Raw genomic sequence first — 25,391 nt, forward strand, 5'->3', positions numbered from 1 at the left:
GGTAGTAAAATCACTGGCTACTGATTAGTCGGCTTATTCAATATCATCTTGAGGAGACATTTCATGAAATCTATGTTCACGGAGCTATTAAACACCAAGAGATGTGGAAGTGAAAAATAGCAAGTCTGATTCAACAAATTGACTCAAAAGCTCTTCATTGGGTCTTCTAATACTTTAAAAAAGTAATTCCCATTTTGCTATCACAAAGGAAATGCAAACAGAGAAGGCACAATTTAATGGAATTTAATGACAAACATCAGAATAGGTAATGTTCATCACTTTTTAAAATTTAAGTATGTCACTTCTTGCATTAGGGATTATAGTCTTTTTCCTGGTCCTACCTTTTCTTCTTCTACCCATGAGTCTGCTCTTGCTTAAAACCCTCCATGAGTTTCTATATGGTTTCCCATGTTCTCAACATTGAATGATGGACAAAAGGATTCATAAAGCCAGAAGGCCAGTGGTTCACTCCTGTAATCCTAACTACTTAGAAGGTTGAGATCTGAGGGTCCTGGTTCAGTACTGATTTTTTTTTTAAAAGTATTCGTATTTAACATACCAGAAATCAAATCTTACTACACAGTTTGCTTTGTTACTTCATCAAAGTAAAGTTTGGGGAAAAAGCAACAAGTATAAAAATTCAAAAGAATTTTCCTGTAGGTATCTTAACACCCAGTGTTTTATTAAATATGTGAGCACACAAATTAACTTTAAGTACTTAAGCAAACCCATTTTTAAGTAAACTATTTTTAGAGTAGCCTGAGGTTCACAGACAACTTGTCTTCAACATGTTTTAGAAAATCACCTTTTTATGGATTTATATTACCATAATGTTTTTATAGCACAATGCCTTGAGCTAACTTTTAATCACTGGCACTTGGTGGTCATTAAAACACTACAAAAGTAAAGAAGTTTAGACTAGCAATATATAAAATGCAAAATGAATTACTAAGATAATTAATTATGTATTTACGAAGTGAAACAGAATAGAAAATTCAAATTTTCCCTAGCTTAGATTTATATGATCATGACTTATATTGCTAGGAATAGCTGATAATTAGAATCATGGGAAGCCAGTATGGCAACTCCATAAAGAAGAAAAAAAACGTTATTCAGTCTTCAGCCAGCCTGGCTGTATTTGGTGGGCATACAGTTGTTGAGTCAGTTACTCACTCTTTCCTAGCTATGAGCTTTAGTTCTTGCAGACATGGAATGGAGGCCAAATGAAATTACCAGTCCTTCTTTCTGGTAGAAGAGGCACCATTAAATAGCCTAAAGTAACTTTATTAAGTTTAATAGAACACTATCAAGTAGTCAGTGGCAAAAGCATTTGAAAATCTAATTTTATAGTAGTCAAGGTTAGCAAAAGTTTATCGATAGTAAAGCTTATCAAAGAGTTATTTTTTCCTTATATTTTGACAATGTGAAGTGGTTTAAGAATGCATCAAATTAATTAAAGGGAAAGTCTTGAAAAAGTTACTACTCAGGAATCTGATGTGTAATGAATAAAATTACAAGAAATCTCTGTTGCATCATATTGTATGAGGAATGCGATTTCTATACAGTAAGGTTAGGTTAGTTTCTAAATACCATCGCACTTAGATTTCCAGATAATTTCTCAAGTTAGAAGCATTGTGTTGTTAAAATACTATAGCATATACTAGTACACGACGAATTACATAAGTAAAAACTCAGATATTACAATTAATAATTGAACTATATTGGGTTTTTTTGAGTTTTCACAATGCATTTTGCTTGACTAATCTGTGACTTGTGACAATTTGGGAATTTGGGTATGGGGATGATATACATATTTACAGCAATAGGCTGTATTTTGCCCAGGCAAGTACTGATTATTTAGGGAGTATTTTATGTATTGATTCCATGACAACACTAATCTTACAGATGAGTGAAGTGAACAACAGAGATGTCACATGACTCATTCTCATTGTCACATGAGGAGTATTGACATCATGACCTAAATTCTTATTTGTCGGACTCTTAACATGCACTATTCACCTTGACATTTTTCTGTGTCTTGCCTCTGTACTTCCCATCGAAACATTCTTGCTATTTTTATTTTTGTGTGTGCTGATCCCAGGGCTTAAACTCAGGTCCCGGGCACTGACCCTGAGCTTTCTCATCCTGCTCAAGGCTAGTGCTCTATCCCTGAAGCCAAAGGTCCACTTCCAGCTTTTTGGTGGTCAATTGGAGGTGAGTGTCTCAGGGACGTTTTGTGCCTGGGCTAACTTTGAATCAGGATGCTCAGATCTCAGGCTCTGGAGTAGATAAGCTGACAGGCGTGAATTACCAGCAACGGGCTTTGAGTCAGAGCTGAATTCTCTATTTTCCTCAAGATTCTAATGCTTTAGCCTCCTGACTGCTGGGATTATAGGCATCTACCACTCTGCTACAATCAAGTTTAAAATAACCTATTTATATTAAAACTTACTATAACATGACTCCTTTTTAAAACCAAGTTAGTACAATTTAAGGAGAGTTTATCTAAAATAACCACTTTAAAAGACAGATATGAATTTTAAACAATTACAGTTTCTAGATTCTTGTCCATTATTCTCTTTCTCTCTATCTGCAGGCCTCTTCCCCTTAATCATCATTGTAGAGAGTCTTAGTACCGGAATAAAATGTCACCATTTAACACTTAAAATATGTAAGTATGGATGAGATTTAATCTTTCTTTTTTTTTCGTCTGTTGTGGGGCTTGAATACTGGGCCTGGAAGCTGTTACCACCCTACCCCTGAAGCCACAGCATCATTTCTACTCTTCTAGTAATTAATTGGAGATAAGAATCTCACAGACTTTAGGACCCAGACTGGTTTGGAACCTCAAACCTCAGATCTCAGCCTCCTGAATAGCTAGGCTCACAGGTGTGAGCCATCATGCCCAGCTTTAATTTATTCTTTATTCCCATGAAAGTTATCTTGGGTTATTTAACAAGACAAGATACTGTGTTTATTTTTAGTACCTATATAAATAATTTAATGCACTATAAACTTACTTAGTAGATGATCTGACTAACAAATCCAAGATGTTTAACTAAAATATCTTTCCCAAATGGAGACTATATTAGGATAATGAAAACAAAGATCCATTATTTAAAATACTTCTTGGAATTATTTCTAAGATATTAGGATTAATAATTCAAACAAAGTAGCTAACATATGGCTAGAGCTATTAAAAGGGAAATTAAGTGAAAAATATGGACATTTTATGTATAATTATATCATATTTAGAACTATCACAATGTAAGGAAAATAAGTAGAACAGAGTTATAATTTAAGACTCCTTACGGAATTTATACTATACATAATTGAATCCTTACATTGTAACAATATGTTTGAAAGCATGATTCGAAAACCTGATTTTTGCTGAGTTAATAACAATTAACAGGCAATATGGATTAGCACACTCTCTAAATGATTTTAAGAAAACAACTAATAAACTGGTTGGTTGCATCTAAACTTGCTTTTTAAATTTTGTGCCCTCTGTAAGTATTTGAGTTTAGGGATTCATTTGCTTATTCAAATGGGTCAAAGTTCTATCAACTTTATTTTAAACGCATTAAAAATGTGAAGAAAGGCATTTATTTCAGAGGTGCATTCAATCTTAGCAAATAGAAACATTCTAAGAAGTGGCTGGCTTGGGCCCTCTTTTTTTTTTTTTTTTTCAGATGTGAGCCATAAGAAGGCCCGCCAGTACATTCTGGTTAGTGAGCAAGCTGCTTCTTTGACGCAATTCTACTAGTTACTTTAAAACAATGCCCAGCTTTCTGTGCTGAATGCAACCCTTTCTCGCTGTTTCACTTGTGTAGCAACAGTCCACAGATGGGAAAAAGCAATGTTATTTACAAGTTTGAACAAAGGTCACCTCCACTGCGAAGTTAGCCATCCACTGAAGCTGCTGGACAAAGCAGCTATTTTCACTCCCATCTCCTTTTACCTCTTGATCTGGATACATAATATTGATGTACTCACCCAGAATGAATAGGGCTGGAAGAAAGAGCCACGTTGTCTAAATTCTCAGTGCCCCAGCTCAGACGATAAGAATTCCTTTCTGCCTCCTTGGCTAGAGTTGACACCTACACACAAAGAACACAGGATTTTATACCAAAAAAAAAAAAAAAAAAGACTTTGCTTCAACTAAAGGAAAATAGAATCACAAAATCCCATCTAAAAAGTGGCATTACAAGAAGGAGAGGTTGCCTGGGAAAACTTCCATTTAAAAAATAAATTGCAATACCAAAGCATTTAAAGTGAATAGTTTATAATATTTGTTGTCCGTTCAATTCTATGAAGGTGCTGAGATCACTTCAGTATAATCTTTGAAGAGAGTTGTTGCTCATCTATGTTCCCATATCCAACCCCCTAAAATGAATAAACTATTCAGAATAAACACTGAGCATTTTCTTAGAGCTATTTTTAAACATTGAAAGGTATATTTTATTTTTATTAGCATGGATGAGATTTAATTTACTTTTTATTCCCATGAAAACTACCTTTGGTTATTTAACAGGACACAATATTGTGTTTATTTCCACTATCCATACAAATAACCCATCTCACCCTTTTGATCACTTTCCCTTAAGCTCTTCCCTTTCTTAAGGCAATTTCAACAGGTTTCATGCACGAAAATAGACTACATATTCTACAAATAAACTACATATACTACAAATACACATTTTCATTCTCTATTCCCCTCCCCCCTCCCCCAAATCCCCCTCCCTCACGGAAGCCTATGCTATACTGAAACATATTTTGTGCTGTCAGCTTCCTATGACAAAAGGTATTCTACCTAACTTGCCCCCCCATAGTAGACTTTTATTTAAAACAAACAAAAAAAGCAACAACAAGAATACATAAACCCTTATATAAATATTTGCAGGAGAAATGCAGCACGACAGAAGAAATTGGAAAGCGAATCGACAATTGTCAAGTGCCACATACCTGGTGACTGGGGATTACAACCGTGTCTTCGATCATGCCACTATCTCGTAGGTAGGATGCGTGGCTGAGCGTGTGAGACCTGTCGGAACTGAAGGATCGAAGGCTGGTAGGTTTGCAGGAGGAGGTCATGGCCACATACCCACAGCAGTAGAGGATTGGGAGGATGAAATGATGAGCCGGCCAGGAGAGTGGAGAAAGCGTGCTATTAGCAAACGGTGCAACTTCCAGGGGAAACTCGAGTCTCTGCGTTGTCCTATCTCACTAGCCAACCGTGAGACTGACCCATCCTTTGACTGGTTCCTGCCACTCAAGGGCAGGGCCACCAGGGAATCTAGGAGTTAACATTGGATACTTCCTAATCTGATGTTTTGTTTTTTTTTTCCTTCTCAGAGATGTTTGAAGCCACCTCTGCAGTTTACTTACTGCCAGGGTAAGAAACAATTCTAAGACAGATTTGATCCAAACTGAGCAAAATGCTCATTGCTCTGCCACTAAGGAAAACAATCAGAGGGACAGTAGACAACCCTCACACAGAGAACAAAACCCAAGGGTAGGTTTTGCTTTCCCTCACAATATTCCAGTCTCTCGCCATGCCTTCCCCTTCCTGTCTAAGCTGTGAATGACTGGAGGTTGCTAAGCTCCCCTGGAAGGTACAGAGTGAAATGGATCGTGGCCAGATGCATGCTTCCTGGGGAAATGAAGTTCCTCTTGTTTGTCTCTGCTGACTCCAACTATGTGATTCTTTCAAAGGCGAGCACTGTCCCCTCCGCCTGTCCTGAGTGTGGTGAGGGAAGCATCAAAGAGTGTTGGTTGCCACAGAGACGGGATGCAAGAGCACAAGGAATTTCCTAAGCGTCAGCCTGGAATGCAGACACACTCGCCAGCACACAGACAAGCTGCCAGTGGACAATGACCAAAGCTGCAGGGTGGTTCCAAAATGGTATGGAGGCATCAAGGCTTCCCATTTGTTTTCTTAAGAAATAGGGATTGCAAAATTCTAAGTGGGAAAATCAACGGTGACATGCAAACAAGGTCATTATTTTATTGATCTAACTTTTATAGACACAGCTTCTTGCTATATAGCTCAGGCTACCATCAAACTATGATGCTAGCCCAGGCCGGACTGCAGTTTACAATCTTCCTGTCTCTGGCCCACAAGTGGTGAGATTACAGGTGTGCATTACAATACGCAGTAATGACAAGTAGACTGATACTTTAAATGATGTATTATATATATTTTATATGCAATAATATATTATATATAATATACTATGTAAATATACATAGGATGCACAAGTTAAAGTTGTGCTTTCAGAACATCAACTCATGAAGGCATGGAAAAGATATTTGCAAGCTTTCATAATATTGATAGAAACAAACTTTCATTTACATTTAGTTAGTAGGTATTTGGTCAGTGGAGCACTGTAGAATTATGGACTACATGGTAAACTAGCCTGTTTTCAGGTAGGAACTATTTCAATTTTGTAAATACATCTAATTTTTCAAGCCACATTCCTATCATCTTCATGGAGTGTCAGAACCAACTTGTAATTTTCACAGAAGAAATCTTCCCTTTAGAAATTTCTCAGAGTAATCTAAGACCTACTCTGTCCTGTTCTGTGAAGAGTAAGTGATATGAATCACAAAATGATCTGAAGCTATGCGGTTATGTCCACATCAATCTATGTGTTGATAACACAATGATATACTAATGTAATTTGGAGACTGGCTATTTGTGTTCTTTAGGCTCTTTGGAGCAGTTGAGGTAGAGGCAGCTTCAGACTGGTTGCCTGAGTAAATCCAGCAGCAGTGGTTTGAGCCCTGTCCGCAGGAGGTAACTTACATCAGTGGTTTTAGACAGCGTGTAGGTGGCAGTTAATTATGTGCTTAATGTAACACAGCAGTTGTGACCAATCTCAACCTAGTCTCAAATTTATGTTGAGGCAGACATTCAGCAATTGGGGAAAGAATTTTAAACCACAGCAAAAGCTTGACTCAATCAGGGAAATGAACAATGTGGGATTTGGAGTTTCATTTGAATAGTAGTGCCACCTGTTTCTTCCTTTTCTTTATTCTGTGTGTGTGTGTGTGTGTGTGTGTGTGTGTGTGTGTGTGTGTGTGTGTGTGTATGCCAGTCCTGGAGACTGAACACAGGGCCTCAGTGCTGTCCTTAATCATTGTTGCTCAAGACTAATTCTCTATCACTTGAGCCACACCTGCACTTCTGGCTTTTTTAGTAGTTAATTGAAAATAACATTCTCACACGCTTTTTCCCGGCTGGCTTTGAACCTGGAGCCTCATTCCTCCTGAGTAGCTAGGATTACAAGCATGAGCTAGTGGCATCAGCTTTCAAGTGTTTACATGTTTGATCATCACCTCCAAGTCTATCCTTCATTTTGTTAGTTGGCCAAGGAAAGGAAAAAAATGGACAAGTCCCACCTATTGAAATAAAAGTAACTTGCTTGCTACTTTAATCTGTTAGCAATTTAATCTTATTCCCTCGTTTTAGAATACAAACAGCCAAGCTATAACATTACACATTTAAAAGTATTAGGAATAAAGGATCCACAATACAAAAGGAGCAAGAGAGGGGGAAAAGCATTATGGCACATAACCCTAAATCCCCACTATTAATAGCAAGCAAGGTCTTTGTCAATAGATGAAAGTGACACTAGTATGGAAGGACAAGTGAGAAATTAGCATGGATAAGAACACATCAAGTGATCAGTGAAAGTAGCCCAAATTAAAAACAAAGCAAACAAGAAAACAAAACCAAAACCAAAACATCCTGATGTGAGCTCCCAGTATTGGAAATGTCTAAACCTTGAAGGCAAGTCATCAGGCCTCAAATGTCATCCCCCCCCCCCAAAAAAATGACAGTGAATGTGTGACAATTGTGTTGGTCTCAGGAATGTAGTATGACAGAGCCCACTGGACTGGAATGGAAAGTTCCATTCTGTAGTGAATGTTAATAATAAAGGCTGACATAATCAATATCCATCTACATGAGGCCAGACTGGAGACTTGAGCATCTCGATTTATGGGGTTTTTTTTTGTCTTAATTGGTTTTGGCTGGATGGGTAGAGACATTCTTGTTGTATACTTTTGTCTTTTTAAAGATCCCCAGAATCTAAACACACACACACACACACACACACACACACACACACACACACACACACACAGAATAAAGAAAAGGAAGAAACAGGTGGCATTCCATCCAATTAGGTTAAGGTAAAGAAGGATACTAATTAACCCTGGCTATTCAGGAGGCTGAGATATGAGGATCATAGTTCAAAGCCAACCCTGGTAGGAAAGACCATGAGAATCTTAGCTCCATTTTGGCTCTATTTTGGCTAGCAGCAGGCCAGTAAGGGAACTGTGGCTCAAATGGTAGAGTACCTTGAGCAAAAAAAAAAAAGCTAGAGGGCAGATTCTAGTCCCCCTGAGTTCAAGCCCCGATACTGGCACAGAAATATAGAAATAAAAAGAGGAAAAGGAAAATTATGAAGTCATTTAGACAGAGAGAAAGTTGAGGAGATGAAGAGAGAAGGAAAATGAATAAGATGAAATTTTATATCTAAGTATTTCTATGTCTCTATCAATTTTTATTCTAGTTCATTTTATTGACTTCCTTCTGGAAATGCTAACTGGATATATAAAATGTTTATGGTTTCTAATTGCCCTTTTCCTTTGTCTTTGCAGAATCTAAGATGTAATAAATATAGTCTGAATATTCTTGCAATGGAGAAATCATTCCTCTCTGAAGAAATAATACCAGCACAAATTTCTGAAATGATTCAAGATTATTGACCCAAAATTTCCTATTATGGACTCTATTTTTTCCCCACAATTGCCTTGTGGACTTAAATTCACTACAATGTATCACTCTCATTAACTGTGCTATTCATTAGACATCCAATCTATGAAGGTTTAAGCCCCATCCAATAGGTCAACATCATAGGATGTCAGTACGTTTGTTTTAATGTATGAAGAAACTTCTGCGGTGTATTGTTTATGTGGGTTTTACAATGAAATTTCAACAGCATTTTACATTTGAGAAGGGTAATGCAATAGATGTAAAATCCAAATAATCGTAACTGTTCTAATTTTGTTCAACATGCCTTCAAGCTGAACCTGTTTTCGTTCTTCTTCATCTACCGCACATTTTAGGCGTCAGCGTCTTGGTCTGCCTTCCATCTGCACTGAGGCTGTTCAGTCAGGCTCTTTGAATTGAAGCCAGGGCCGTGTTCACCTACCACTAGGTGGAGCTATGTACAACCGAAATAAAGTCTCCTGACTCAGGGCCTAGTAAAGAGCCATCTCTTCTCACCCAGCCAGTTTTTGACTTGAGCACAAAACTTGGAGTTTAAAGAACAAATCCATAATTCCTGAATATATTAGCTCCTTCCACCAGCACGCACACATGCACGTGCACGCACACGCTAAGCAGTGAGCAGGGAAATGTGAATGTATCCAGGAAGTTCATGTTTCCATGCTGTAAAATACCTACCTGGGCATGGCACTATTGAGAGCGTACCAAATAAAAAATAATAATAATAATCGAAAAGATGATTACCAGAAAAGATGACTTACATTGACATGCCTAAACACATTTTTTTAAGAAAAAGTGAAACAAACAAAAAACATGACAATGAGATACTGGATACATCTTGGATACAGTAAATATGTCTGGTGTGCTTGTGAGGTCCTGAAGAGCAGAAGATTCTTGTTACATGGCCCCTGACTACCTGCCCATACATTTCTGTTAAGCATAGCTATGCACCAGCCTCTGTTTTATAGGAAATATACTTTAAATTCTTCTCAAACTTAGGTACTTAGAAGGAGGAAGGGCCCACTCAAGCACTTATTCTTCATAATAAAGATCATATTGAAAAATAAAGGTTATTGGCCCAGCAGTTGTGATTATTCATTGATGATTGTGGGTTTGTGCAAAGCCATACACACTGCCGTCTACTGAACTTTGAAGTACTTTAACACTTTCAGGCCCCCCCGCAATCGTGGCTCACACCTGTAGCTACTCAGGAAACTGAGATCTGGGGACTGCAGTTCAAAGTCAGGAAAGTCTGTGTGACTCTTCACTCCAATTAAGCATCAGGAAACTGGAAATAGTATTGTGGCTCAAAATGGCAGAGTGCTAGCCTCGAGCGAAAGAACTCAGGGACAGTGCCTAGGCCCTGGTTCAAGCCCCATGACTGACAAAATTTTTTTTTAGAATTGAAAAAAATAAGCTCAGGTCTATAAGATGCAAATCTATCAACAAATCAGACTGGACATGCAAAGCGGCATCCCTGCCACCTCTTTTTCCTTTTGCACCCTGATCCTTTAGGCCATCAAAGCCACACCCATCTACTTAACCTTCTTCAGCTACCACATGAAATCCATCACCAAATCTGTCTCCAACATTTCACTGATGAAATGCTCTCCACCATCAACGGTAGACTTTCTGCCTTCTCGTGATGGTCCATCTAACACCCCCGCTCAGTAGCTTCTCAGTGTGTGTGTGGGGGGGGAGTCACCACGGATTATTTTTTCCAACATTTAACAGCCCTCCTCTAAAGTTCATTCTCTGTATCTGTCACTATCAGAGGACTGCTCTAAAACACAAAATGATCTCCCCCCCTTTTTGTTCCACAAAGCCCTGGGTTTGATTCCTTAGTACTTTGCAGAAAAAGCCAATAGTGGTGCTATTGCTTAAGTGGTAGAGTACTAACCTTGAGAAAGCTCAAGGACAGTGCCCAGGCCTTGAGTGATAGCCCCAGAACTGACCAAAAAATTGCCAATTCTAGCTACAATTTTCTTGTAACTTTGTTTCCTCTTATTCTTCATAACAGAATGTTTGATGAAAAGTATGTAGCCACAAAAGAGGGGACTGAAAGTGTCTATGTGTGGGACTTTCAATCTGCCTAGAGGAACACCCGGCAGATAACTACATACATACTACTCAAAGGCAACACATTCTTCTTCATCGTGTTTTTGTTTTGAATTTATTGAGTTATTGACTTTCTCTAGACTTCTGTTTCCTGCTCTTGAAGATAGGTAGCTTCTAATGTTGTTAGAAAGAGAAGTAAGATACAATGGTGAGACATGATGAGGTATGCGTTGAATACTCAATCATTATATGCGTGTGTTTCTTGCACACGGTTCTAGCTAGCACCAAGGGTGAGGTTGGTGAATACCTGTCAGATCGTCCCCCCTCCAAGCTGTAGCGCAGGTAGTTCATGCCATCGAGGAACTGGCTGCTGGGCAGGGAGTCATCACCCAGTTCTTTGAGATCTTCCGGCCTCAGGTATTCTCCACCATCCCCTGTCATCGTGTCATCCCCTTAGAAGAATCAGAGGAAGAGGGAGGAAGTTACTTGTGGAAGATCGTATCCACCACAACATACGATTACACTTTTGTGATCACTGCCTGGACAGCCCGTGGAACATGAGGAAAGCACACAGCACACAGGCAGCTACTTGCAAAGAAGCGAACACACAATAAAGTGGAAGCCTTATAGAAGCCTTGATCAAGAAGCCCAAATCCAAGCCTGCTTATATTTTCCCCCCCTCACTCCCTCTCTTTTTCTCGCTCTACTACTCCATCTGAAAGACGACATTTGATTTTGTTTTCTTGTCATGCGTCCACAAGAATAAACTAAAAAAGCATTATGGGGAATATCCATCTATCTACCTCCTCTGACACAGAAATGGGCATGGCAATTAAATAAGCTAATATGCCTGACATTAGTCAACAGTTTCTCTTCTCTTAGTTATCTGCTTCCTCTCTGCTTCATTCCAGTGTTCACCTGGGGACCACATACCAGTGGAAGTATTTCCAGTATCCTACCATATTTGGCTTCTAATTTAATATCTTTTTGTTTAAGAGAATGATAAGAACTACACTGGTTTCTCAAATATTCTTAGTGTATATCATATTGAATAACTTAGTTATTCACAAGTTTGTGCTAGCAAAGAATTATTTCCTCTACAATTATATGCTAAGAACAACAAATTATTCTGGAACAATATTTATGTAATGTTCACGACATGAGTTAATTGCTTGCATGAATCTCAATAAGAGTTGCTAAAATTATTATGAGCATAAAAATTTATGTCTAAATGTCTAGGTTAAAAAGTCCACACTTCAAATGCAAATGTAGATAATTCCACGCATATTAGACATGCTATTTCAAGAGAAACATTAGTATAGTACACAAGATTCTAAATGTTAAGCAAGTTGCTTCTACCAGTAATAGAAAAGAAAGAAAGAAAAGAAATTTAAAGCGAAGAAAAAAAAACTTTTACTTCAACAAGTTCCTCAAGTACCTGAGTCACTAAGTGCTTCCCCATCAATAAAGTGGTCACCACACTGTTTAATGGCTGTTTGATATAGAAGTCAAGATGAGAAAGACTCTCCCCCAAAACAATGTACAATATACATACAGAAATGTTGATCATTACTTGGCAAAGATGAGAATGGAACACAAGATTATAATAAAAACTTGGACTGCTGGCTTTGGCGATACTATTAAAAATACTCATAATGATACTATGATCCAACATTTGCTAATTCTTGTCATATGTTCTTATATAAGCTGAGACAAGGCCGTGCCTGTTATAAATAAGTAATGTCACAAATCAGTCCCAAATAAGGACATTTCAATATAAAGTATTGCCTTATGATTTCATGTTGAATGATCTTAAAAAATGTATTTCTCCTGTAGGAGAAATAAACATTAGGCCACTGGCCATTTGAGGAACAATAATTGATAAAACATGCATCTATAACACATGCCAATAGTTTTTCAATCAACTAGATATTTGACCATTAGCCACATGATTGGAGCTTATTTGGCTGTTTTATTTACTTCTTTCAGTGTTTCTCAAGTATAGGGCACATCTTTTTCCGAGAATAACTTATTTATGTTGAAATTTTACTTTTGGTTTTTGTACTATTTTCAAGTCTTTTCTAAGACTCGTTTCCTCTCGATTTAATATAAACTCACTCTAGACTTAATACATATTCTCTCTGGATTTACTACATATTTTCCCTGGATTTTAACACATTCTCCATGCAACTGCACTGATCAGGAAACAGAGATTTCCCATTATAAGGAATCCACTAAGGCCTTTAATGCATTTGAATCAAAGCACATTTTGAACACAATTAAAATATATCTTAATAGCAATTCTAGTATCAAGTGCCTGTTTCCAGCCTCCAATCCCATTTCTAATTTCTCTCCCATTTCTTGGTCACATTGTTTCTTAAATATCAAAGATATTGTTAGGAGAAAATAAGCTGATCAGAGTCTACCACCACAACATAATGGAAATATTGAGACAAAGGTAGAGAAGGGATTTTAAATGTTAAAGTACTGTCATCTCCTGCACCAACGTGGTTCCCAGAAGAAAAGAAGGTTTGTCCTTGAACTGACAGACATCATGAAAGATTGATTAGTCATCTTACCCTCCTCATCAGACACATCCAGCACCTCAGTCATCGTCTCAGGAACATTGAGCTTGTGTTTTTCTGTGATAGTCTGCAAAAGACAAGCATCATTAATGCTCCAATTAAAAGCACACCAAACACAAGCAGGAAAGACTGTGAAGATGGATATATTCTTGAGGAGCAGCAGCAAGCCAGCCAGCCCTGAGCATCCCATCTCATCCCCACATAGAATCGGGAAATGTACTTGGTTCTATGCACATGCATTTGTTCTTTCTGAAGATAAATGATAGTGGAGGTCTACGAGAGAAGGCTCATTTGAGTTCCCACCTCAAAAATAAGTTCCTTTGCTAATAAAGACATTATTAATTAATCCCATTGAAAGTACACATTGGTTCTTTCAAACCTTCCCTAAAATGAACCAAGTGATGATTTTACAAAAGCTTTACCAAAAAGCAATGAACAAAGGCAACTGATTAAATATTGGGAAAGAGGCCATAAATAATCAGAGCCACAGAAACTAAGATACACCTCATCTGGGATTAGAAGTTCCATGGAAGAAAAACCAATCATCTTTACTGCAGTTCATTGGGCTACAATGCTGGTGTGCTGCTTATTGGCTTCTGTAATAGCACTGCTAAGTGGCTCAGAGCACTGCAGTTCACTCTTGATGTGCTGTACAAGCTGAAGACACGTAGGCCTGCAGTTTGTCTGCCTGGGTTCAAGATCTCATTTCATCATTTGTTAGCTACAAGGTCTGAGCAAGTCTACAGTCCTTGTTGGGCTTCAATTTTCTTACTATAACACAAGGGTTTTTTATAATACCTCATATAATTATGAAAGTTGAATGATATAATCGTTGCTAGAGCTCTAAGAACAACTTTTGGCAACTGCTGCTACTCAATAAACAGCTGATATAATTTTATCATTAGTATAAGCAAAAACAAAATTCATCTTAAAAGTGAAGAGCCTCTGAGCTTTCTAGTTCTTCTTGTGCTTCGGAAACATTGTGAGTACTGCAAGCATGCTAATCTCCAAGGCATCACAGTGTTTAAAAAAAGAAAAAAAAGAAAGACCAGTACCAAAGAACAAACAGCACATGGCTATGTGACCTGAATGACATTCTAAAATGAACAAAAGCTAAACTCATAGAAGCAGAGAGCAAGTGGTGCCCAAGGGACTAATTCAAAAGATGCAAAATTTCAGTTACCCAGGAGTCAACTCAAGAGGTGTATGCTGTTCAACACAATGCATCATGTGGCAATGCTAGAGCCCTATGGAAACTGTGACTGAATGCAAGAAGTCTGATTGAGGGTGTGTATGGAGAAAGCCTGATGTTGGCAGCAAACTCTCAGTGCATGTTTGCTTTATCCTGTGTGCACGCCAAGAGCTTCAAGGACATAGGATTCTGACTGCTTAACATGATGCAGTGATCTCAGCCAAAGATAGAATCATTGCCTATTCCTTTGCGAGTTTCATCTCAACTACATACATCCTTATAGCTCTTTATCTCCCTCTTGGGTCCCCATGGAGCCAAACTGCCCAAGCTAGAAGGGGAAGTTTCATCTTTCCATTTGTGCAGCCCCTATGTCAGATAACTTGTGTTACTGACATGTTTTCCTCAATCCTCCAGTTTTATTCCCCTCTTTCTTTGTATAATTAGGCCATGATATCCTTGTATAAACAATGTCTGACCTTTGTGGTAAATTTACTTCTACAACTCTGTTTATTCTGATCGCAAACCTGAATCAGTAGAGAATTCTCAGATAGAGACTAAGAAATAGATGATGCAAAATTATGCAGAAGTACACTTAAAACTTTACAAAACATCCAGGTGCTATTGACTCATGCCTGTAATCTTAACTTTTCAGGAAACTGAGATTTAAAAAAATCAAGACTCAAAGCCAATCCAGTCAGAAAAGTCCATGAGGCTCTTATCTCTAATACCAAAAAAAAAAAAAAAAAAAAAAAAGCTAGAAATGGAGCTGTAGCTTAAGCTGTAAAGTGATAACCTCGGGCAAAATAACTCAGGAAAAGCAGCTAAGACCTGAATTCAAGCCCCAGAACTAGAAAAAAAAATTACAAAATGACTAACTACACTTTCTTTTGAGAAGAATCTTAGAAGACTAGAAAGAAATAATGAAAGAGTTATATATGCAGGGAGGAAGGGAGGAAGGGAGGAAACAAAAAGTTGCAGGAGAGATGAAAGTAAACAACTAAAAAGTTAGAGAATAGAAGGTAGATACATATTTGTTGAATGAACAAATTTTTCTTTAAAAATTACTATAATGTGCCATCTGGTTACAATAAAAGTTTGTCACTCATTATTCAGTGTGAGTTGAGATAATTCTAACAGATTTGGAAAATACATGTTTGAAGATTACAAAGATTCTAACCTCAGAACGACTCTTTAAGAAAATGTGCAGGATAAACCAGGTCTGGTGGCTCAAGTCTTTAACTCTAGCTAGTTAAGAAGGGGAGCTTGGAGAGAATGAGAATTCCAGAGATTCCATCTAAACCAATGGCTGGTGTGGTGGCATGCACCTGTTACCCTACCTTAGGGGCAACCATCGATTTATGGGTACAATGGTTCATGATTGTCATCCCCTGAGATACAAAACAAACAAAAACAAGAAAACAAACAAGAAAAGAAAAAACTCAAAAAGAACTCAAAACTCAGCTTAAAACTCTTTTTTTTTTTGGTGTGTGTGTGTGGGGAGGAGGGGGTAGTACTTTGATTTAAACTCAGGACTTTAGCCCCTGGTTATGTTAACTTTAATTATTTTTCAGGTAGATTTTCACATTTCTTGCTGGAGGCCACTTATATTTACTGTCTTTCTACCTAACCCTCACTTGTACTCTACACTAACAGATGCATCACCCCATCCACTCAGCAGATGTGGGGCTGAAATGGGGTTTTGCTACAGTTTTATCAGCGCTAGTTTAGACCAATCTCTATTTCCTGTGTAGCTAGCTAGAACCCAGGTGTGAGGCATAACTCCTCTTGTGATTGTAATAAATTTCCCTACTATTTAAAATGACTATAAATATTTATATATACATATATGACTATAAATTATATATATATGTATATATACATATATATATACACAGCCACATAGATAAATAAGCATATATAAGCACATATGTGTGTGACTGTTCATACTGATATTTATTTTATTAGTTCTTTAAGCAGTTTATGCTCTACTTACCAGTGAATATATGCAACATAAAATATGATAAGTTTAATATTTTATAGATAATGTAAATAATTGATACTAGCTAATAGCCAAGTGGATGGCTGAGTCATATATCATAGCTTTTCCAAACAACCTTACTTGATTGAGTTTGTTGACTGCTGCTGCCAGAAATCTACCCTTCCCCCCTTACTCAGAGTCCCGCTGGCAAACATTCAGCGATAGTATCCATGGGAGAATGGAAAAATGTCTCATCTTCCCCACTGCACATTTCAAAGTCTAATTAGAAAAGCAAAGTTTGAGGAAAAACAAATCATGATTCCAAAACGCCTCTGAAACTTCTGCAGCAGTAATGTTTCCTTTACAAACTGCCGACTTTCTGTGCTCTCTGAGAATGACTTTATTCATACTTTGGGGTAAATACGTCTGGATGGAAGGAAATCAAAGTAAATTTCTTTGATCAAAGAAAACTCCCATGACTACTCAAATGGCCCGGCATACAAATACTAGTGATGGATAACTGGTCTGTCATTATGCAACAGCCATAATTCATCTACCACAATTGGAATAGTAAAAGCATCTGACTTGATTTGCTCTTCCAGAAACATTTGCTGTCATCATTTAATAGTTGTAAATTATGTGCCAATGAATCTACAGACTTTAGAAAATGGCATTGAATAGTTTGCTCCCACCAAAATCAATCAAGGGCACTGTTTTGGGGGTATTTTTTTCTGAAATTGGGAACAAATAGTTTTTGCGCAAAATTCTTTTGAAGCTACTTTTTGAGCAAAGTCAACATTAGTTATGTGGGAGTAGATAGAACATGTGTTTTGGGCCTACAACTGAAAGCTGAATCCTATAACACACTCTATGAGTGTGTTCCAGCTTTTACAGATAAGGCTGGTAATCTACTACTTGATCCGATCTTCCACTCTGGCATTTAGTTGGAGATGAGTTCCGTGATCTTTACGCTTCACTGGTTTTGATCTTAATCTTGAGATCTCAGCCTCTTGAGTAAACCGTATTATAAGCATAAGGCACTAGTGCCCAGCCATGTGGTATATTTGTAATTCAGAATATTAATTTTATATCTAATATTCATAATAATGCATTGTTTGGGTAAAGAATGGTTGGAAATCCCTTTCTTAAAGGAAACAAATACAATATAAAATGTCACTAAAGAATAACTTTACATATCAAGTTTTATCTCCAAATTTCACATCACAAAATAATTACTCATAATTCCATAATAAGTCAGTTCAGAGAAAAAAATAAAACAGCATCAAAAGATATAACCAGAAATAGTATCCATTCAGATAAAGTACTCCTTAGTTATGTGGATGATGCTATAGTATTCTTTTAGCAGAATGCAGAAATGGTGTAATGGTTGATATTTAGTTTAATAGCATTTTACCTAGCTACTTAAATTCTGAGAAGAGTTCTATTGTTTTGTTTTTATTTTGCTTTTGGAGAAGGAGGGATAATGATCAGCAAGCAAGTATAGAAAATAATAGCTACAATTCAGTGTGTCTGAAGAGAAGTTGTCATCTCCACTTTAGCTCAATGTCCTGGAGATGTGACAGCTCCACACACATCAGATGTGTTCAGTTTCTGACACAGAATCTAAGGGCTGGCTTAGAGATGGTTAGAATATTGTTCTGGGACTGGACACTAGTGGCTTACATCTGTAATCCAAGCTACTCAAAAGGCTGAGATGTGAGGATCAAAGTTCAAAACAAGTCTAGGCACTGAAACATTTATCTTTCATTAACCAGCAAAAAAGCTGGAAGTAGAACTGTGGTTCAAGTGAAGGAGTACCTGCCTTGGGAGAAAATACTAATGGACAGTGCCCAGGCCCTGGGTTTAAAACTCATTAGAACTCTCTGAAAATCTCTCTGTCTCTGTCTCTGTGTCTATCTGCCTCTCTCTTTCTCTCTCTCGCATACACACATGCATATGTATATGTATGTTTATATGTACATATATACAGAGAGAGATTAAATAACTATTTATTTCCTTTGTAAAATTCAGATCTTTATGTTTAAAGTCATTTTCTCTAAGTATAGTTATAAGCTACACATGTCAGTCCTGTGGTGTTGTTGGTGTTAGTATGGATTTACTTCTGGTGAAGGAAAACTGTCATCCTCCATTCAAACAAGATTGTAAACTACTTGTAGGCAGGGGTTATGCTTTAGCAGTGCACTGGTGGCTCTTTAACACGCAGCATCTATTTTGATCCTTAATAAATAATGAAAGAATGAATCAGATGATAAAAATGAATAAAAGCAGGTCCAAGATAGCAAGAGAAGTACAGCTTGCCATCTAGTGGTAAATTAATAAAGACATTCGTATTTGATTCCAAGAACACGGAAAAAGTCATAAAGTTGATAACAACAAATGAAACAACTTTCTCAGGAGGCTGAGAACTGAGGATCATGGTTCAAAGCCAACCTCTAACAGGAAAGTCCAAGAGACTCTTATCTCCAATTAGCCACCTGAACACCAAGCCAAAATCAAATAAGCTAGAAGTGGAGCTGTGGGGCAAGGGACCACTAGCCTTGAGCTAAAAAGCTCAGGATAGCTGGGCTCTGGTGGCTCACGCCTGTAACACTAACTACTCAGAAGTCTGAGGATCATGGTTTGAAGCCAGCCTAGCTTAGAAAAAGTCAGCAGTAGCACTGTGGCTCAAGTGGTAGAGTGCTAGCGTAAAGCACAGAGCCTTGGAGGGACAGCACCTAGGCCTTGAGTTCAGACCTCAGGATCCACAAAACACCATCTAACAGCAGATGGACTTAGCTGCTCAGCCAATCTTGCTGCTTCATTTATTTGTGATATAAACATAGTTGTAGTAATACCTTCCCCCTGCAAACGAGCTATGTGTACAGACCATTAATATGAAGGGTGTCCTGTACTAACAAATCTTACACCTGAGAATTGGTGACTCTTACTTTTAATCCTAGCTACTCAGGAGGCTGAGATGCAAGGTTCAAAGCCAGCTCAGGCAGAAAACTCCTCTCCTCTTGAGACTCTGGTCTCTACTCAAAAACTGGAGGTGGCACTGTAGCTCAAGTGATAGAGTGCTAGCCTTGAGCCTACTGAGGCTCAGGGACAGTGCCTAGGCCCTGAGTTCAAGCCCTACAACCAACTATTTTTTTTTTAAAAGAAGGTTCAGCTGCACAGAAAGGACTTTGAATATTTTCATCACATTGAAATAATAAATGTTTGAGAAAGACTTTGATTTGAACTTTGTACCGCACATAAATGCATCATTCAGCTTTCCATAAATATAGACAATTTTATGCAATTTTTTTTAAACTTTGAATAGACAAAATTTAGCCAGGTGCTAGCAGCTCATGCCAGTGATCTTAGCTACTCAGGTGGCTAATATATGAAAATCCTCATTCAAAGACAGCCTGGGCAGATGAACCTGAGAGATTTTAACTCCAATTTTAGGGTTTAAAAAAACCCTAGAAATTGCCGTGTGACTCAAGTTGTGGAGTGGCCATCCTGATGGAAGAAGCCAAGTGAGTGTGGAGGTCCCAAATTCAAGTCTCAGTACTGGCATACATATATAAGTAAAATTTTAACATTAAAAAAGGTACACTTCCAGGGGTAAGACTGAGCTTCTTTTGTGTAATTTATTAATGCTATATTTTAAATTTTGCAAAGTAGTGGAGTCTGCTGGTGAAAGGTTTTGAATATGCTCTCTCATCTAAAAACACTCAATCTGAGTCTTGCAGCTCATTAATAAATCATGCTACACTTTATTTAAACCATGTCATTAAGCCAACTGTATCCCAGTTACTTCTGTGCACGTCAAGGGGATTTGCTAGAGAATGGAAATTCCTTTCTTTTCTCTCCCAACTATCCTAAGAGCAAAATACTCTAAAATTCCTCTCTGGCTTGGAGTATTTACAAGAAACTTATTCCAAATTTTTTATTTGTTGATTTATGGTTCTATTGTCTCTCTAGAACATCTAATTGTTCGAAGGCTGCTCTAATTTTTGACTTAACAAAGATGAGTTAAAGACCAAGTTCCAAATCAATTTTGTGCTGGATTTAAAAAGTGAACAAGCAACAGAAACACACATATAATAGCCTTTCCATCTCTCTGCTCGGAGCCCCCTCTTTATGGCCTCCGCAGGCTTTACTTCAGCTGAATGGTGGGAGAACATTAAGATTCTGTGTGGTTGTTAGGCCTTCTACTCTCTCAGGCTTTATGTGGCAAAGGCCATCCACCATCACTGTTCTCTCTTAAAGAACTAGGAGTTATAATTAAAACACTAAAAACCAAAGACTTTTAAATATATACTTTTTCAGTGATAGCCAGTTTACCCAGTGAGCTCACAGAGCTTTCTTTTTGAATAAGAACTAATAATCAGAAAGACAAAGAAAAGTAAGGATAAATTGTCACTCTTCAGTGTTACATTTGACACAGCTAGGGAGCAATGCAATCAAGACTACTGGGGTTTTCCAGAGGCACCCCATCTCCCTGGGGTCCAGGTTGAGTCCTCTAAGCCTTTGCTATCAATCTGACAATAAGTTCTCACATACAACTAGAGAAAAAGTACACAGGTTCCTGAGCAGAATAGTCACAGAAAAAAAAAATGTACTTTTCCATCATTACAAAATTATATTTCCACATTTTACACTGAGTCACCTTGAAGAAAAGAAGCCTAAACCCCTGTAATTCATTGGGTCAGGTGTTTACATTCAGATATGTCTGTGTAAATTCAACAGTACATTCAACCACATCGAGAAAGAAAAAAAAAAAAAGTTCAGTCCCCAAACCTTCACACACTGTGACTGGAAGAGCATGTGGCTGGATAACCAAGAGCACAGGCAAGAGGCTGGCCCGGTCTGTACTCACCGTGGTGGTGGTGGTCACCTCTTCAGTCACCACCTTCAGAGTATCGACCACAGAGATGTAACCCAGGCGCTTCGCAATGGCCAAGGCCGTGTTACCATTCTGAAGAGAGAGACAGAGAGACAGAGAGGGGAGAGAGGGAAAAGAAGAGTGAGAACGGAGAGAGGGAAGACTGAGATGGGGAGCCAATGAGATCACCCGAGGCAAGGCGTGAGCCAGCATTTCCTTCCAAAACAAGGCACAGCTCGGGGAAAATCACTAGGTTTTTTTTTTTTTAACCATTACATCTAAATCTGTCTTTGTAACTTCTTTAGACTATAGCCCGGGTCACCATGGTAACATAACAAGCTCGCATCTGCCTGCTCTTTTTAATAAGCACTTGATGCTTTAACCCTAAGGTGGTCACATACCTTCTGCAAATGCTGTAACTAAACTTAGCAAAGCACCTCTTGTCTTGAGGACAATACTCCCCCACTCAAAGTCTTAAGGGAATACCAATACCCTTATTCCTCACGAGAGGTCAGTGAGGCCAGTTGTATCAGGTCAGTCAGTTTCCCCCCCAAAAAGGACAGGGTAACAGATTGAACTACAGCTGTGCAAGAGCACAGCGTGCAGGAAAAGAACACACGCAAGCAATTCAAGCAGCCTCCAGCCCAGGCCCCAGAGCGTGGGATACCCGGGTTTGTTTAATTACACCACTTAGTTTACATTTCAATGGCTCCACATCCCAAACGAGCTTTGTCTAAGCCAGCAGCAGCTCTGAAATGGGGAAATGGGGCTCCCTTAAGAAAGCAGAGAAGGAGGGGAGCATCTGTTCTCCCAGTTGAGAGCCAGCTGTAAGCAGAGAACTCCCAGAATGCTGAGCACAGGGCCACACTCTCCTGAGAGCCAACTTAAATCTTGCCAAATGGTGAGTCCCTTCCTGGGCTAACACTCTTGGGAAAGTCACACGGGGTTTCTGGGAGGGTTTGCCAGAAATCTGGGGCTTTCCACAGTCCAAGAGATTACTTAAGAAGGCTGGATGAGAACTGGGCTCAGACAAGAGGCAGAGGAACCAGGGTAAGGCGAGGCTCAGTGGCTACATACCGCGGTGGTGGCATTGGGTTTGGCTCCATGCTGCAGCAAGACATTGATGATGTGTGTGTGGCCCTGCTGTGCACCCTGATGCAAAGGTGTGTAGCCATTCTGCAGATGACAGGTGGGGATGGGGAGGAAATTAGGTTAGCCTTCATTTTCAGTGTCCTAGTCTTACATACAACAAGACCAGCAAAAGATGTTTTGTTGCTTCGGAACCCATTGCTCAGCAGCAGGAATTCCCTCACACCTTATGGTCTCCTAAACCAAAAGAGCCTAGCTTATGAAACACAAGAGAAACAGACTCCAAATAATTATAACCCATATCTGCATATATCTTTTTTTTTCAACCATTAGGATTAAACTTGAAAATGTCATGGAGATTTAAAATGGGAAAGGACATTATGCATGTGATTTCTTTCCTAGAAAACTGGTAGAATAAGCTAGTTTTTCATTGCTTGTTTGAGGGCTATCTGTAGTACAACATGTACTGCTTGTTCACAACAATGAAATTTTTTGTTAGCTTTACAGATTTTTTTTTCCCCAACACTGGGGCTTGAACTCAGGGTGTGGATGCTGTTTCTTGGCTTTTTCACTCAAGGCTAGCACTCTAGCACTGAGACATACCCCCACTTCTAGCTTTTAGCCAGTTAATTGGAGATTAGAGGTTCTGTGATTTGTCTGTCCAGGTTGGCTTTGAACCTCGGTCCTCAGATCTCAGTCTCCCAAGTAGCTAGGATTAAAGGCAATCAGTGCGAAGTCTTATATTAGCATCTTGAGTGGTGTTTTTGAAAACTTCTGAAGGTCCTCAATAAGTTACATGAGCCCACTTGATTTGTGAACATGAAAATACCGCATGCAGTATATTTCTTTGGATCAAAGAACCAGGAGCCTCAGAGTTACATTATATATTAATGGGAGTCATTATAGTGTGCATTTCTCTTGAATTTGAACTCATCTAAGTACCCTGAGATGGGAGGTGATGTCCTGAATTTTCTTTGCTGAGGCAGACCATTTCAATGCAATATGGTTGAGATCATATCAGCGTCTCCATTCTCCTTGACAATTCCTGGTTGGGCCCTGACTGCTATTATATCTTACAGACAATTGTAAAATCAATGTCAGCTACATGAACTCTATAACCAAAGCAGTTCAGCCACTAACGTACATGGATGTGAAAAGTTCCTAAAATGAAAAGGCCCAAATATTGCCTTTTAAAAATCATTTTAGAAGAACTAAAATGGAAAAAAGAGGGGGGAAACTGGAGATAGGCAAGGGGGCCCACTTGTAGCCTGTGAAGTGTTTATATGGCAGAATGTCTGCTTATAGAAAAGGAAAATGAGCATAAGAAATGTTACCTTGGTTTTTGCATTAACATTTGCCCCCTGCTTCAGAAGAAAGTTGACCATCTTCACATTGCCGTAATGACAAGCCACAATTAAAGGGGTGTAACCAAGCTGTAAATAATAAATAGATTATTACTACTACTACTACTACTACTACTAATAATAATAATAATAATAATAAATAAATCACAAAGCCAAAACATTTTTCCTGCAATGGCTAACACCCAAAGGGAAAGCAATTCTGTAATTTTTCAGTTATTGTTGAATAGGAAGAAATTCAACTTGATTGTATAGTTTAACAGAGGCTATCTGCATCTACTGGATGCAAACCTAGATGGGATACATCCCTAAACACATAAAACTTTACATCAACAAGGGAGTGCTATGGTATAGGTAAGTTACTTTGCAAAGAATCAAATGAAAATTATAGAGGTGACGGAAAATGGAGTAGACTGATTCTCATAGGAAGAGACCTGGGAAGGTGATGCAAAGATAAGCTTAACAAATGAGTTTGATGGAGTGATGGTGGCTCTCACCTGAAATCCTAGCTACTCAACAGGCTGAGATCTCAGGATTATGATTTGAACCCAGCCTAGGCAAGAAAGTCTATGAGACGCTTATCTCCAAAAAGCCAGCAAAAAGCTGGAAATGAAGGTATGGCTCAAGAGGTAGAGCAACAGCCTTGAGTGAAAAGCCATGTGAGGGCTTGAATCATAGCTTAAAAAGGAAAACGCTGCTTCCAGAAGAAGGTCATAGAAGAAAGGAAGCACAGAAAAGAAAAGCAAAGTCATAAAGAGCAGCCAAAATTGGCAAGGGAGAAGATGGACGTCACCTTGCAAAATCAGTCTTCTGCCTGGTGTTCCTGACACCACACTCTCCAGGTGGAGTTGAGTCCAGCAAAACAGAGGACCCATGATACATTTGTTAGCAAGAGGCATGACATAGTTTACAATGGACTTTTGGGGAGGCTTGAGACTTGGCTAAGCCCAATATGAACATTTGGGAAGCCTCCACGCTGGAACTCACTGTAACTTTTAGGATGACGAGCTTTACCTTTGTATGAGCATCTTGGTCGGCCCCGTGCTTGGTAAGAATATCAGCGACATTGACTTTATCTTCTTGGGCTGCAAGGTGTAAGGATGTGAGACCACTCTGTGGAGAAAGTGCAACTAGATTGAACAACTGAAGAGAAAGACACAATAAATCCTCAACACCACTGGGGTTTGGGGTTTGGCTTTTGTGTTTCCCGTACTCAGATTTGAGTTCAGGGTCTCATGCTTGCTGGATATTCTACCATCTGAACCATGTCTCCATATCTATCTATCTGTCTGTCTATCTATCTATCTATCTATCTATCTATCTATCTATCTATCTATCTATCTATCTCCTTAAAGAACCCTGGAAACCTCATCTTCATCAAGAAACTCATCTTTTCCTTGCTGAGACAAACTCTTAAAGTTGGGGTTGTTTTTCTGTTTTGCTTTGTGCACG

At 38.5% G+C, this 25,391-nt stretch overlaps 1 protein-coding gene across 1 annotated transcript in view; it reads right to left on the minus strand.

Moving 5' to 3' along the window:
- Ank2 (ankyrin 2) overlaps window positions 1-25,391 on the minus strand; it is a 207,906-nt gene that overhangs the window by 61,081 nt on the left and 121,434 nt on the right. Inside the window, exons 18-25 of the mRNA XM_090356669.1 lie at window positions 24,954-25,052; window positions 23,913-24,011; window positions 22,567-22,665; window positions 21,484-21,582; window positions 13,438-13,510; window positions 11,166-11,310; window positions 4,966-5,068; window positions 3,997-4,100 (exon numbers count right to left, since the gene is read on the minus strand). Of these exons, the coding sequence (XP_090212795.1) occupies window positions 3,997-4,100; window positions 4,966-5,068; window positions 11,166-11,310; window positions 13,438-13,510; window positions 21,484-21,582; window positions 22,567-22,665; window positions 23,913-24,011; window positions 24,954-25,052 (821 nt within the window). The remainder of the gene's footprint in view (window positions 1-3,996; window positions 4,101-4,965; window positions 5,069-11,165; window positions 11,311-13,437; window positions 13,511-21,483; window positions 21,583-22,566; window positions 22,666-23,912; window positions 24,012-24,953; window positions 25,053-25,391) is intronic.

Source organism: Megascapheus bottae, chromosome 23, assembly GCF_031878675.1.
Source record: "Megascapheus bottae isolate mThoBot1 chromosome 23, mThoBot2.hap1, whole genome shotgun sequence".
NCBI lineage: Eukaryota > Metazoa > Chordata > Mammalia > Rodentia > Geomyidae > Megascapheus > Megascapheus bottae.